We start from the raw sequence: 13,179 nt of genomic DNA on the forward strand, positions 1-13,179 counted from the left end.
TTGAAACTTTAACAATCAGTTTGTATGTTCCCCACAAGTTTACGCTCGTACTCTAATTTTCTCCTCTTCATCAAACAGAGGGGAGTCATATTTCGAGGTAACGTAAGTTATTTGTTGACGTTCTTGCTTGTTTCTTGACCTGCAGGTGGAAAAGACCCGACACTATCTGTTATTGCGTGAGAAGCTGGAGAGCACACTGAGGTCAGGCTGCGATTCGGTCTCCTCATATACCAGTGAGGACCTTAGCGAATCCCAAAGCATCTCCTCAACATACAGCCTACACTCAACAGGCAGCAATGACATGCCAACCTCTACCTGCACCACCACTGAACGGCAGAAAGAGTTAGCAGCTAAGGTAAGGAGCCAAGCAGTTTTCCCTCTAGGAGAGCCCAAAGTCCAAGGAAGTGAGGCTTGAGCTATTGGCTGTTCCTCAATAGAATATGAATTCTGCCTCGTCTTTTTTGTGGTGAGGGGCTTTTGTTCTGATTGAGTGAAGGATGCTAATTAATTGAATGGTCCTATTTTCCACTCTCTATCCCAGTGTCACCAACAAATTCCCAGGGTAGACGTAGCAAGGGTGAGATGTAATGTAATGCTCCCCCTGTACTGCTTATAAAAATGTAGGTGAAAATATTTTGTATGCTTTCATTGTAATCTTCTGTCAATTTGGGATCCCTTAGATTGGAAAATTACCCTCTCCCTTTGCTGTCTAAGAAACTGATGACGCTCATTGAAGTGAGGGCAAATGATTGACCTGGTTTGGAAATTGGCTGAGTGACAGGAGACAAAGTAGGGGTAATGGGCAGATCCTCTAATACTCAATGGGAACAGTGTCTTATCACTGTCAGTAGGAAAGTCTCTATACTGGTAATCTAGAAACCCAGGAGGGACAAGAATTCAAATCCCATGACTGATGGTAAACTTTAAATTCATTAAAATCTGAAAATAAAAGCTAGCCTAATGTCAACATGAAACATCATCAATTGTCATTTTTAAAAAAATCCAGTAACCCTTTGGAGAAGGGAATTTCCCATCCTCCCTTGATCTGGTCTTCATATGACTCCAGATCTGTAGCAATGGAGTTGACTCTTAACTGCCCTTTCAAAATAATGAGCAAAGGCAGTTAGGGATGGGGCAATAAATTCTGACCTTATCAGTGATGTCCACATCTCACACAACAATAAAGAAAAGAAATTGGCAGGTTTCATGAAAGGATCTGTGTTAGATCCTTAACTATTCACCGTACTTATCAATGACTTTGCTGACAGAGTAGGAAGCCAGGTATCTGGATTTGTTGATGACACAAACATGGACAACACTGCAGGAAATGTAAAATGACAAGATAGGGGTGAAGTTAGCCAGCAAACTACGAATGTATATTGACACATTCACTTGTGAGCTTCCTCTCTCTTCACCATCTAAGGCCCTATCACACCTTTCAGATGAAGTGGCACTTTACCTGCGCTTCACTCAATCTAGTCGACTGTATTCACTGCTCACAATGTGGTCTCCTCAATGAAGCACACACTGGGTGACCACTTTGCAGAACACCTATGTTCTCACTGCAAAAATAGCCCTGAGCTTCCAGTTGCCTGCCACTTCAGCATACAACTGTGTTCCCTGGCCAACATCTCTCTCTCTCTCTCAGGCTTACTGCAGTGCTCCAGCAGCGCTCAGTGCAAGCCGCAAGAGCAGAAAGCTGCGTTTTTCGTTTGGTGACAATGCAGCCTTCTGGGCAGTACAGTGGCTCAGTGGTTAGCACTGCTGCCTCACAGCACTGAGGACCCAGGTTTGATTCTACCCACAAGTGACTGTGTGAGTTTGCACATTTTCTCTGTGATATATGAGGATGATGAGATGACGTCCCTGGAATTCAAAAAATTAAGAGATGTTTTGATTGAAAGCTTTATGATATTAAGAACAGAAAAGATAGATATAGATAAACTATTTCCAATGGTTAGGCTGTCTAGGATAGGGGGCAAAGTCTTAAAATTAGAGCCAGACCTTTCAGGAGTGGAATTGCAAAGCTTTTCTCTTTGCAAAAGCTGGTAGAAGTTTGGAACGCCCTTCCACAGATAGCAATTGATGCTAGATTAATTGTTAATTTAAAAATTGAAGTCAACAAATTATTAAGGGATGTGGATCAAAGGCTCAAGATTCAATAGGAGGTTAGCAAAGGAGTTCATGTCAGTGCAGGGCACTTGAAAATATGAGAATGGCAGGTCTCATTAGCAATCAAACACATTGAGAAAATGTTAACATTCAGCCTCACCCGCAGTGGGTAGGTCCGTTTCATTTCTTTATTTTACATTTGTAGAGTCATAGAGATATCCAGCACAGAAACAGACTCTTAGGTTCAACTCATCCATGACAGCCATATATCCTAAATAAATTTTGTCCCATATGCCAGCATTTGGCCCATATCCTTTTGTTCACCAACACCCCCTAGGACCTTACCATTAAGTGTATAAGTTCTGCCCTGATTTGCCTTTCCAAAACGCTGCACCTCACATTTATCGAAATTAAATTCCATCTGCCACTCCTCAGCCCTTTGGCCCATCTGATCAAAATGATGTTGTGCTCTGAGGTAACCTTCTTCAGTGCTTTAAAAGGTGAAATCCAACCCATACAAGAGTGCTTGCCTCTGGTGAAAGTGTAATGAGTCTGAAGATATTTGAGTGACCCATTCTGGAGAATGAGTTAAAAGGTGTTAATAAGGCTCTGTTCTTTGTATGTTGTCTGCAATTTATATGAAGTGGCTGGAATTAGATTTCCCAGGGCTTGGGACAATGGACAGCAGAGGGGAGACAGTAACTGCCAGTGTGTTCCCAAAACTGCTCAAGGGTCAGCAACAGCAAGAGATTTCCCCTAAGCCTGTTGCCATGCAGATCTATCGGGGGAAAGGGGTTAAGTACTGAAGAGGGATGTTGTGTAGGGTAAGGGGAAGGATACCATAGAGGATCATTACTCAGGAGCACCATTGCAGTTCAGGACTCTTACTAGGGGAGAGATACATTAAAGAAGGACCTTGGCTATTCGTGGCTACTATAGCCTTATGATATTATCATAATTATTAATCCAGAGACTCAGGCTAATGTTCTGGGGACAAAAATAGAAATTGCTGGAAAAGCTCAGGATGTCTGGCAGCATCTGTGGAGGGAAATCAGAGTTAACATTTCCGGTCGAGTGATCCATCCTCAGAAATGTTCTGGAGACTTGGGTTCAAATTCCACCATGGTAGATAATGGAACTTGAATTCAATAAAAATCTGGAATTAAGAGTCTATTAAGGACCAGGAGACTTGCTGATTGTTGGAAAATCTCATCTGATCTACTAATGCTCTTTAGGGAAGGAAACCTGCTGACCCTACCTGGTCTGGTCTACATGTAACTCCAAGCCCACAGCAATGTGGTTGACCCTTAGGTGCCCTCTGACAAATGAGTTACCACCTGGAGGAAACTGGTTCGGCAGCGAACAGACAGATTTATTGATGAAACAATATGATCAGAAGCTAATTGGTGTTGTTCTCTCTTCCAGTGCCTCCGACTCCTATCCCACACATTTAATAGGGAGTACAGCCATGTCTGTATCAGCGCCAGTGAGAGCAAGGTATGCTGACACTTTGTGAGAACTCACTTTATCCCAAGTTAATACGATGTGCACCTTGACCCTGTTTTCTGGTGTGCATATGCGTGCATTTGTGTGTGTGTGCCACTCAATGGACAAGTGTGAGGAAATGGGTAGCTTGGAGAGGATATCTGTTGGATGGCAAGTCCTGGATGTATAAATGCATGGACAATTATGGGATGGGCAATGACAAAAGCTCAAAGGAACTCAAAACCACATCACCCTTGGAATAAAGGAGTACCCAAGGGTGACAGGAAGGTATGTCAGAATAGAGGAGTATTTGTTCTGGGAGATTTCTTAGTCAGGGGTACAGACAACTCTTTGCAACCAAGGTCAGGAGTTTTGATTGATACAATATCTTTGGGACATCAACAGCAAATGGAGACACCATAACCAAGAGATATCATAGAATATCTTGTATATTGTATACCTTTAGAATCACTTATATACCTTTATATATCATAGCCCCATATATAAATACGTTTATATACCTTAAATACCTTTAGTATATTTTGGAGAATATTGTAGAAAAGATCCACAATGGAATAAATAACATGTGTTTCTGGTCCTACAGAAGAGGGGAAGTGAGCATTTTAGATTGCTATTGCAAAGTGCTGTCACAGGCATAATGGGTCAAATGCAATGTGATTCTCTTGGATTCTATAAATGAGACACACCTTGAAATAGGATCGCTGCAGTTGGGAATGGAAGAAGAGAGCAAAGTGACGGACATCAAAGTGGTGAAAATTGTCTATTAGAAGATGAATATAAGAAGCTGGTGCAAAATCTTACACTGTTCCTCTTCCTGTTTTACAGATATCTGAGATGTCCGTCACATTGACAAGGGACACGTCATTCTCTACATTGAGCAACACAACACTGCCCCCTTCCTCGACCTGTCCCTCTCTGCTGGAAGGACAGTACATCGCCCCAGAGCTCAGGTTAGCGCCCATGTTTTCCTAACTTATCTTTCCATATTCTCTCTGACATCTGCAGTAATACATGAAGTGACAAGCTTCCTCCTGAGCGGCTGCAGTAGGTTATAGTCAGTCTTTAACAAGTAATCCATTGGGACCTTTTGTGGCACAGTGGTAGTGTCCCTACCCCTGGACTGGGAGGCCTGGTTCAAGTTCCATCTGCACCAGAAGCCAGTCATAACATCTCTGAGCAGGTAGATTAGAAAAGCAGGTTAAGAAAAAAAAGGTGTTGTATAAATGCAAGTTCATTAAAAAAGAAATAAGTAGCCCATTGGGTCCTCTTGTGTCCCTACCCCTAGACCAGGAGGCCTTTGTTCAAGTCCCACCTGCTCCAGATGTGCGTAATAATGTCTCTGAACAGATTAATTTTTTAAAAAAGTTTTAAAAATCGAAGAAACCACACTCTGGCATCTAACCCCATTTAAAAAAGAACAAGTGGTCCATTAAGGGCCAATGGTAGTGTCCCAATCTGTAAGTCAGGAGGCGTGGACTCAACAATTATAACACCTCTGAACAGGTTAATTAGAAAATATCAATAAGGGGTCCACTGAATAAGATAGTGAAGGTTGCAGAATATGTCAAGTTCTGCTACATTGGGAGACATGGCGTACATAGAGAGCGAGGGTTGTAGTGCATATCAGAGACTGTGATAGTGAGATGTGCAGAAGGCAATATCAGAAATTATTGTATTTTAAGGTGTATCACAAAGTGCTATACCAAAGTGAAAGAGGTTTGTTTGAATTGTCACAGTGAGGAACATGTGGTACATAAAAAAGCATTATAATAAGAGATGTTTAGCTTGTTAAAATGAAGGTTTGCATACCACTATAGAATATGGGTTACATCAGAGTGTTTATAATTGTATCAGAGACTGTTTCAGTGATGTAATGAGGGATACATTATAGAGAGATGTAAATAACTGAAATCACTGAACAATCTATTCAGCAAAGTATAACTGCTGCTTTCCTTTTAATCATCTTTTGTATAATAACACTTCTTTTTTTAAGTCTAAGATTTGTTCTTAGGTACTTATACCTAAGAAGGTGCCATTAAAAGGCAGCCATTATAAAAGCTTTTTGTTGTACTCCTGTACTTCTGTACTTAAGTACAAGTGACAATAAAGGATATTCTGGAGGCAGGCAATCTCTTTTTAATTGAAAGAAAGTCTCAATCTCTAGACTGGCTGACCAAAGCGCATGTGGGGATGAAGGGACATCTTTTAAATGTTCTTCTCTCTGTATTAGGACCCCTGAGACCCAATCCAGAGAAATCAGTCCTGATCCTGATTCACTACAAGAAGGTGAATTGAAGAAATCTCCTGTTGCCGGCAAGGATGAGAAAGGAAGCGCTCGCATGTTTGTAGCTGATATCCAGGAGATCAGAGTGAGGTACGGGGACAAAGTGATCTCTCCTACTTTTTGCAGGCTTAAGCAGCATCAATGATGTCAGCCACTCCTCTCCAACGGTCACAATCTCTCCTTTGTATGATTTACAAATTGATTATATTATTCACTCGGGACACTCACACATTGTGCTACTGAGCCACGTGAGTCAGATTGGCTGCACTTGTTAGCAAATTGCAGCCAGGACAGCTATAAGTGGAGCTTGATACTGTTAGGTAAACAGATTCCTGTTCCCATACAAATTCAGGTCGCCCTTATAAATTCAGGTGCCTTTTGGAAACCCTGTCCTCCCAGTCCACAATGAAAGGGGTTTTGGGAAGAAGACTAGGAACTCCAAAACCTGTCTTTGCTGGCACAGACCTTTTACTTGGACAACATGGGGTGTAGAATCAGATAGAGCCTATTTCACCATTTAGTAGATTATGGCCTGTATCTTCACTTCATTTACCTACCTTTGTGCCATAACCCTCAATTCCTTTAGCAAAAGGGGAAATAACAATTTTAGTTTTGGCATTCTATTTGGCCCCAAAGCCTTAATGGCTTTTTTTTTAGTGAGCTAGATGTTTCCATTGTACTTTATCTGAATCAGTGCTTTCTGATCACTCCAATACAGCTGAGCTTTACATCCCTATTATCAGGGATTCTGACACATGATGAATAGTTTTGTTCTATCTACCCTTCCCAGCCCTTTAATCATTTTAAATTCCTCAAGGGGTTTGTTCATTCGTCTTCAATGCACAGAGGAGCACAACCAGTCAATGCAACCTAGACAAGCAGGATGCTGGAAGAACACAGCAAGACCAGGCAGCATCAGGAGGTGGGGAAGCCCTGAAGAAGGGTTATACCACCACCTCCCAATGCTGCCTGGCTTGCTGTGTTCTTCCAGCTTGTCTACTTTGGATTCCAGCATCTGCAGCTTTTTTGTCTCCAGTCAATACAAAATGTCCTCAATATAATTCTTTTCATCCCAGTATCATTCTTGTAAATCTGTAACCCACAACATGGCTGATATATCCCTTCGGAAGATGTGGTGTTCTTAACTGCAGGTGGTATTCCACGTGCAGGTTAACCAGAACTCTATACACTTGGTGTCATTTAGTCATACTGCACAGAAGCAGACCCCCCCAATTCAACTCATCTGTACCAACCAGACATTCCACTCTAACGTAGTGCCCTTTGCCAGCATTTGGCTCATAGCCCTCTAAATACTTCCTACTCAAGTACCCATCCAAATGCCTTTTAAATTTTGTACCACTTCTTGTGGCAGCTCTGTGTGAAAAAGTTACCTCTTATGTTCTTTTTAAAATCTTTCCCGTCTCACCTTAATCCGATGTCCTCTCGTTTTGGACTCACTAACCTTAGGAAAAGGTGGGTATTCACCAGATCCATGCCCCTCATGATTTTGTAAGCCTCTATAAAGTCACCCGTTAGTCTGCAATGCTCCAAGGAAAAAGCCCTAGTCCATTCAATCTCTCCCTATAGCTCAAACCCTTCAGTCACGGCAGCAACCTTGTGAATCTTTCCTGCACCCTCTCAAGTTTAACAATACCATTCCTATAGAAGGGCGTCCAGAATAGTATGCAGTATTCCAAAAGTGGTCTCACCAATTTCTATACAGCCACAACATGACATTCCAATTCCTACACTTAATTCACTGACCAATAAAGACAAGTCATACCAACCAGCTTCTTCACTACCCTGTCAACCTGTGACTCCACTTTCAAGGAAATATGCACCTGTACTCCTAAATCTGTTTGTTCGGCAGCACTCCCCAGAGTCCTACCATTTACTGTATAAGACCTGTCCTAGTTTGCCTTACCAAAATGCAATACTTCACATTTATCTGAATTCAATCTTTGTAAGATTACAAAGAGATCTGAATCAATTGGGTCAATCAGCTGCGGAGTGGCAGATGGAGTTTAATTTGGATAAATATGAGGTATTGAATTATGGTAAGACAAACAATAGCAGGCCTTATACAAATAATGATAGGGCCCTGGGTCATTTTGTAAAACAGACACACCCAGGGATTTAGGTACATACTTAGTTGAAATTTGAGTCCCATGTAGACAGGATGGTTAAGAAGGTGATTAAAATGCTTGCCTTAATTGCTCAGACCTTTTAAGTTTAGAAGTTGGGACGTCATGTTGACGTTGTACAGGATGTTGGTGAGGCCTCTTCTGGGGTACTGTGTCCAGTTCTCGTTGCTCTGCTACAGGATGGATATTATTAAATTGGGAGGGTTCATAAAAGATTTACCAGGATGTTGCCAGGAATGCAGAGTTAGCACTATAAAGATAGTCTGGGACTAGCAAATTTTGAGAAGATTTGTAGCTCAGGTTGATGATAAGTATGTAAGTTAGCTCCCTGTGCTGGAAGGTTTGTTTTCAGATGTTTTGTCACCATACTACCTTACATCAAAGATGTATCAGAAATGACTCCCAGACTACTCAGACCCCTTGGGATCCTACAACCCACAAACCTACCAACACACTTAAACAGGAACTAATGAACCTAAAGGATCCATTAGATACTACCAGCAAAACTAACATCATTTACAAGATGCCATGCAAGAACTGTAAAAAAAAATTACATTGGACGTACAAGCAGGAAACTTGCCACCAGGATGCACAAACACCAATGGCCACCAAAAGACATGACTCACTGTCACTAGTTTCCATACGTACGGATAAAGGACACCACTTTGACTGGGACAACATACACAACCGAGGACAGGCTAAACAAAGACACACACGAGAATTCTTAGAGACACGGTACTCTGACCAGAACTCCATCAATAAACGCATTGATTTAGATCCTATCTACCTTCCCCTAAAATAAATGGCATCACCCACCTTAAGAAACCAAGACCTATAAATAGAGAGATGGAACATACCACCAGCATTTCACCAGAGACTCTCACTGTTGGTGTTACCTAGAATGGTGACGAAATGTCTGAAAAAAACCTTCCAACTCAGCGAGCTAACTTACATACTTATATTCTGTTTCACTGGAGCACAGGAGATTGAGGGGCACCTTACAGAGACTCATAAAACCATGAGGGGTATAGATAAGGTGGATAGAAAGGGTCTTTTCCCTAGGGTGGGGAAATGCAAAACCAGAGGGCATATTTTTAAGGTGAGCGGAGAAAAACTTAGAAAGGATATGAAGGGCATTTTTTTTACACTGAGGGTGGTTTGTGTGTGGAATGAACTGCCCGAGGAAGTGGTGGATGCAAGTACAGTTACAACATTTAAATGACATTTAAATAAGTACATGAATAGGACAGGTTTAGAGCGATATGGGCCAAACATAGACAGATGGTACTAGTTTGGTTTGGGAGCATGGTCAGCATGGACTAGTTGGACTGAAGGGTCTGTTTCTGTGCTGTATGATTCTATGACTCTAAATTCCATCTGCCACTCCTCCGTAGTTCATTTGATCAAGGTCCCATTGTATTCTTCTTCACTGTCCAGTAGACCACCTATTTTCAAGTCATCTGCAAACTTACTAACCATATCTCTTATATTCACATCCAAATCAATTATAAAAATTATGCAAAGCAGTGGATCCTGCACAGATCCTTGTGTGACGCATCACTGGTCACAGGACTCCAGTCAGAGAATACAATCCTCCACCACCACCCTCTGTCTCCTACCTTCAAGCCAATTTTGTATCCAATTGGCTAGCTCCCCTGGATCGCATGTGATCTAAACTTACTAACCAATCTTCCATGCAGAACCTTATCAAACACTTTAAGTCCATATAAACAATGTCTGCCACTCTGCCTTCATCAATCTGCTTTGTCATCTCTTCAAAAAAACTCAATCAACTCAGTGAAACATGATTTCCCATGGACAAAGCCGTGTTGGCTTTCCAAATGCATGCAAATCCTGTCCCTCAGACTTCCTTCCAACAACTTACCCACCAATGATGTAAGGCTCATTGGTCTATACTTCCCTGGCTTTTCTTACCACCTTTCTTAAATAATGGCACAACATTAACCACCCTCCCGGCCCCAGTACTTGACCCGTGACTGTTGATGTTACAAGTATCTCAGCAAGGGGCCCAGCAACCTCTTTCCCAGCTTCCCACAAAGTTCTGGGAAACACTTGATCAAGTCCCAAGGATTTATCTATCTTCATGTATTTTAAGACCTCTAAAACCTCTTCTTCAATAATATAAACTCTTTTCGAGAATGTCATTGTTTATTCTTTTTTTTAACACAGTAAATACTGATGCAAAATATTCATATAGTATCTTACCCATCTCCTGTGGTTCCACATGCAGACAGTCTCGCTGATCTTTAAGAGGTTCTGTTCTCTCCTTAGTTACTCCCTTACCCTTAATGTACTTATAGAATCTCTTTGGATTCTCCTTAATCTTATTTCCAAAGCTACCCTTTTTGCCCTCCTGATTTCCCTCTTAAGTACATTCCTACTGCCCTTACACTCTTCTCGGGATTCACTCAATCCCTCCTGTCTATACCTGAGAAATGCCTCCTTTTTCTTGACCAAAGCCTCAATTTCTCTAATCATCATGCATTCTCTACACCTACCAGTCTTGCCCTTCACACTACCAGGAACATACTGTCTCTGAACTCATGCTATCTCATTTTTAAAGGCCTCCACTTTCAAACAGTCTCTTTACTTGAACCCGGGTCTCTGGCGCTGTGAGGCAGTAGTGCTAACCACTGTGCCACCGTGCCACCGTGCTTTACTTGTGAGAAGCCACATCTAATCAACTTCTGAAAGTTCCTGCCTAATATCATCAAACTTTGTCTTAATCCAACTTTGAACTTTAAATTTTTGATCATTGTGGCAGTCCCCCAGTCTATGTTTGGAAAGTTTAAATCCCCTACCAATACAACCCTATTTTTTTTTAACAGATATCAGCGATCTCCTTACATATTTGCTTCTCACATTCCTACTGACTACTGGGGTGGGGGTATGGGTGCCATAATACAATTCCAACAAGGTGATCATCCCTTTCTTATTTTTAAGTTCACTCATATAAGCTTCAATGGATGATCTCCCAGGAATATTCTCCATAAGTACAATTGTAACATTCTGCCGAACCAAAAATGTCACTCCCCCTCCTCTCTTGCCTCCCTTTCTATCCTTCCTGTAGCATCTATACCCTAGAACATTAAGCTGCCAATCCTGTCCATCCCTGAGTCACGATTCTGGAAAAGCTTCTAGCAGAACTTCCAAGTAATAACAATGGCCTGACCTTTTAGTTTAAAAAGGCATCATGCATCGGCACAGTCCTAGTGGGCTGAAGGGTCTGTTCCTGTGCTGTACTGCTCTTTGCTCTCATTCCTAAAGCTGGTGAATGAGAGACCAGAAGCAGACAAACCTGAGCAGAATGACATTACTTGGTGTCCAGGCACTCTACAGAGTTTGGGAACTTACCCAGAATCAGCCCATCTATCACAACTCTCTTCTTCCTTGACAAACCTACTGCCTTGTCCACCCCTTGTGGATTTAGAAAGAGATCCTGACAAAAAGAAATCCAATGTCCAGGCAGCTATGTGAAATTAATTCTCAGCTGTTATTGTGTCTTCCCTTCCAGTCCGATTGTATCAAAGAAAGGGACCCTGCACTTCCTGGAGCCTCAGACCAATGGTTGGGTGAAGCGTTATGTGGTTGTACGGCGGCCATACGTCTACATTTACAACACCGATAAGGACACAGTGGAGCGAGCCATCCTTAACCTGTCAGCAGCACAAGTGGAATACAGCGAGGACCAACAGGCCATGCTCAAGGTAGCACAATCTGCTTCTTTCACTCTCTAGGACTGCAGCGAAGAGCTGTAATCTTGGCTGAAATGCCACTGTGGTGTTTCCAGGAGAAAAGATAGATGATGCATCCTTGACCATACAGTTTGAATCTCCCCTGTGATGATTCCTTGTTGTTCTGTCCCACATTTCATCATGAAAGTTTGGAGGAGTTTCCCATGTCTCTATGACAGCATTACATTGAACAGTATACCAGTTACATCCTTCATCTAACACTGCTTAATGTTAACCAGAACTGTATATGATCATCTAGCACAGATCCAGCCACCAACTGTGGCTGATCATCCACCCCTCACTCATCAGACCACAACTGACCATTGCCTAATCCTCCCACCCAGACTGTGACTGATCATCCACACCCTCCATCCCAAACAATGACTGACCATCTACAACATTCATCCCAGACCATGATTAATCATCTACACCCATTCTCCATCTTGACCACTGCACTGAATCCCAAACCATGACTGACCACTGAGCACCGCTCACCCCTAAGGCTGGGGCTAAACATGTATGCACCTCTGCCCATCCCAGACTGTGTCTGAGTATACCCTACTCCCAACTCTTACACACACAACGTTTTGGGCATCTTCTAACATTCACCCACAAACTATTCAAAAGTGCCACTACCTGATGCCTTGGCCTTCAGGCCCATTTGGTTATACAATGACACCAGAGCTGGAATTAATTGTTGTCCGCTTTCCTTTTCTTCATGTCTGTCAAAAGTCATTGGTGGAATATTGGTCAAGCACATTGATAGATTGTTGGTGTGACTAAGGATTATCCCAGGTTTCATAGCAATGAATGAAGCATTGTTGTCAAACAGAACTGTTGGGTCTCAACTTTGTTCTTCGAAGAGCAAAGAGCAGTACAGCACAGGAACAGACCCTTCAGCCCACTTGGACTGTGCTGATGCATGATGCCTTTTTAAACTAAAAACCTTTCACCTTTATGTGGTCCATATCCCTCTATGCCCTGCCTATTCATATATCTGTCAAGCTGCCACTTAATTGGTGCTATTGTATCCATCTCCTTTGGCAGTGCATTCTGGTCACTTACCACCCTCTGTGTAAAAAGCCTGCCACTCACATCTCCTTTAAACTTACCCCCTTTTATCTTAAACCTATGTCCCCTAGTAATTGACATTGCTACCCTGGGAGAAAGATTCCTACAATCATTCTATCCATGCCTCTCATAATTTTGAGAACACACATCAGGTCGGCCCTCATCCTTCAATGTTCAAGTGGAAACGAACCAAGTTTGTCCAATCTCTCTTCACAATTAATATCTTCCAAACCAGGTAAATGGTTTCTGTACCCTATCCACATCCATCTTGTGGTGGGGCGACCAGAACTGTACACAATATTCCAAA

At 42.2% G+C, this 13,179-nt stretch overlaps 1 protein-coding gene across 1 annotated transcript in view; it reads left to right on the top strand.

The window, feature by feature from the left end:
- Window positions 1-13,179, top strand: part of kif1aa (kinesin family member 1Aa) — a 320,981-nt gene that overhangs the window by 299,446 nt on the left and 8,356 nt on the right. Inside the window, exons 45-49 of the mRNA XM_043702906.1 lie at window positions 146-355; window positions 3,538-3,609; window positions 4,444-4,568; window positions 5,849-5,992; window positions 11,582-11,774. Of these exons, the coding sequence (XP_043558841.1) occupies window positions 146-355; window positions 3,538-3,609; window positions 4,444-4,568; window positions 5,849-5,992; window positions 11,582-11,774 (744 nt within the window). The remainder of the gene's footprint in view (window positions 1-145; window positions 356-3,537; window positions 3,610-4,443; window positions 4,569-5,848; window positions 5,993-11,581; window positions 11,775-13,179) is intronic.

Source organism: Chiloscyllium plagiosum, chromosome 13, assembly GCF_004010195.1.
Source record: "Chiloscyllium plagiosum isolate BGI_BamShark_2017 chromosome 13, ASM401019v2, whole genome shotgun sequence".
Lineage (NCBI taxonomy): Eukaryota > Metazoa > Chordata > Chondrichthyes > Orectolobiformes > Hemiscylliidae > Chiloscyllium > Chiloscyllium plagiosum.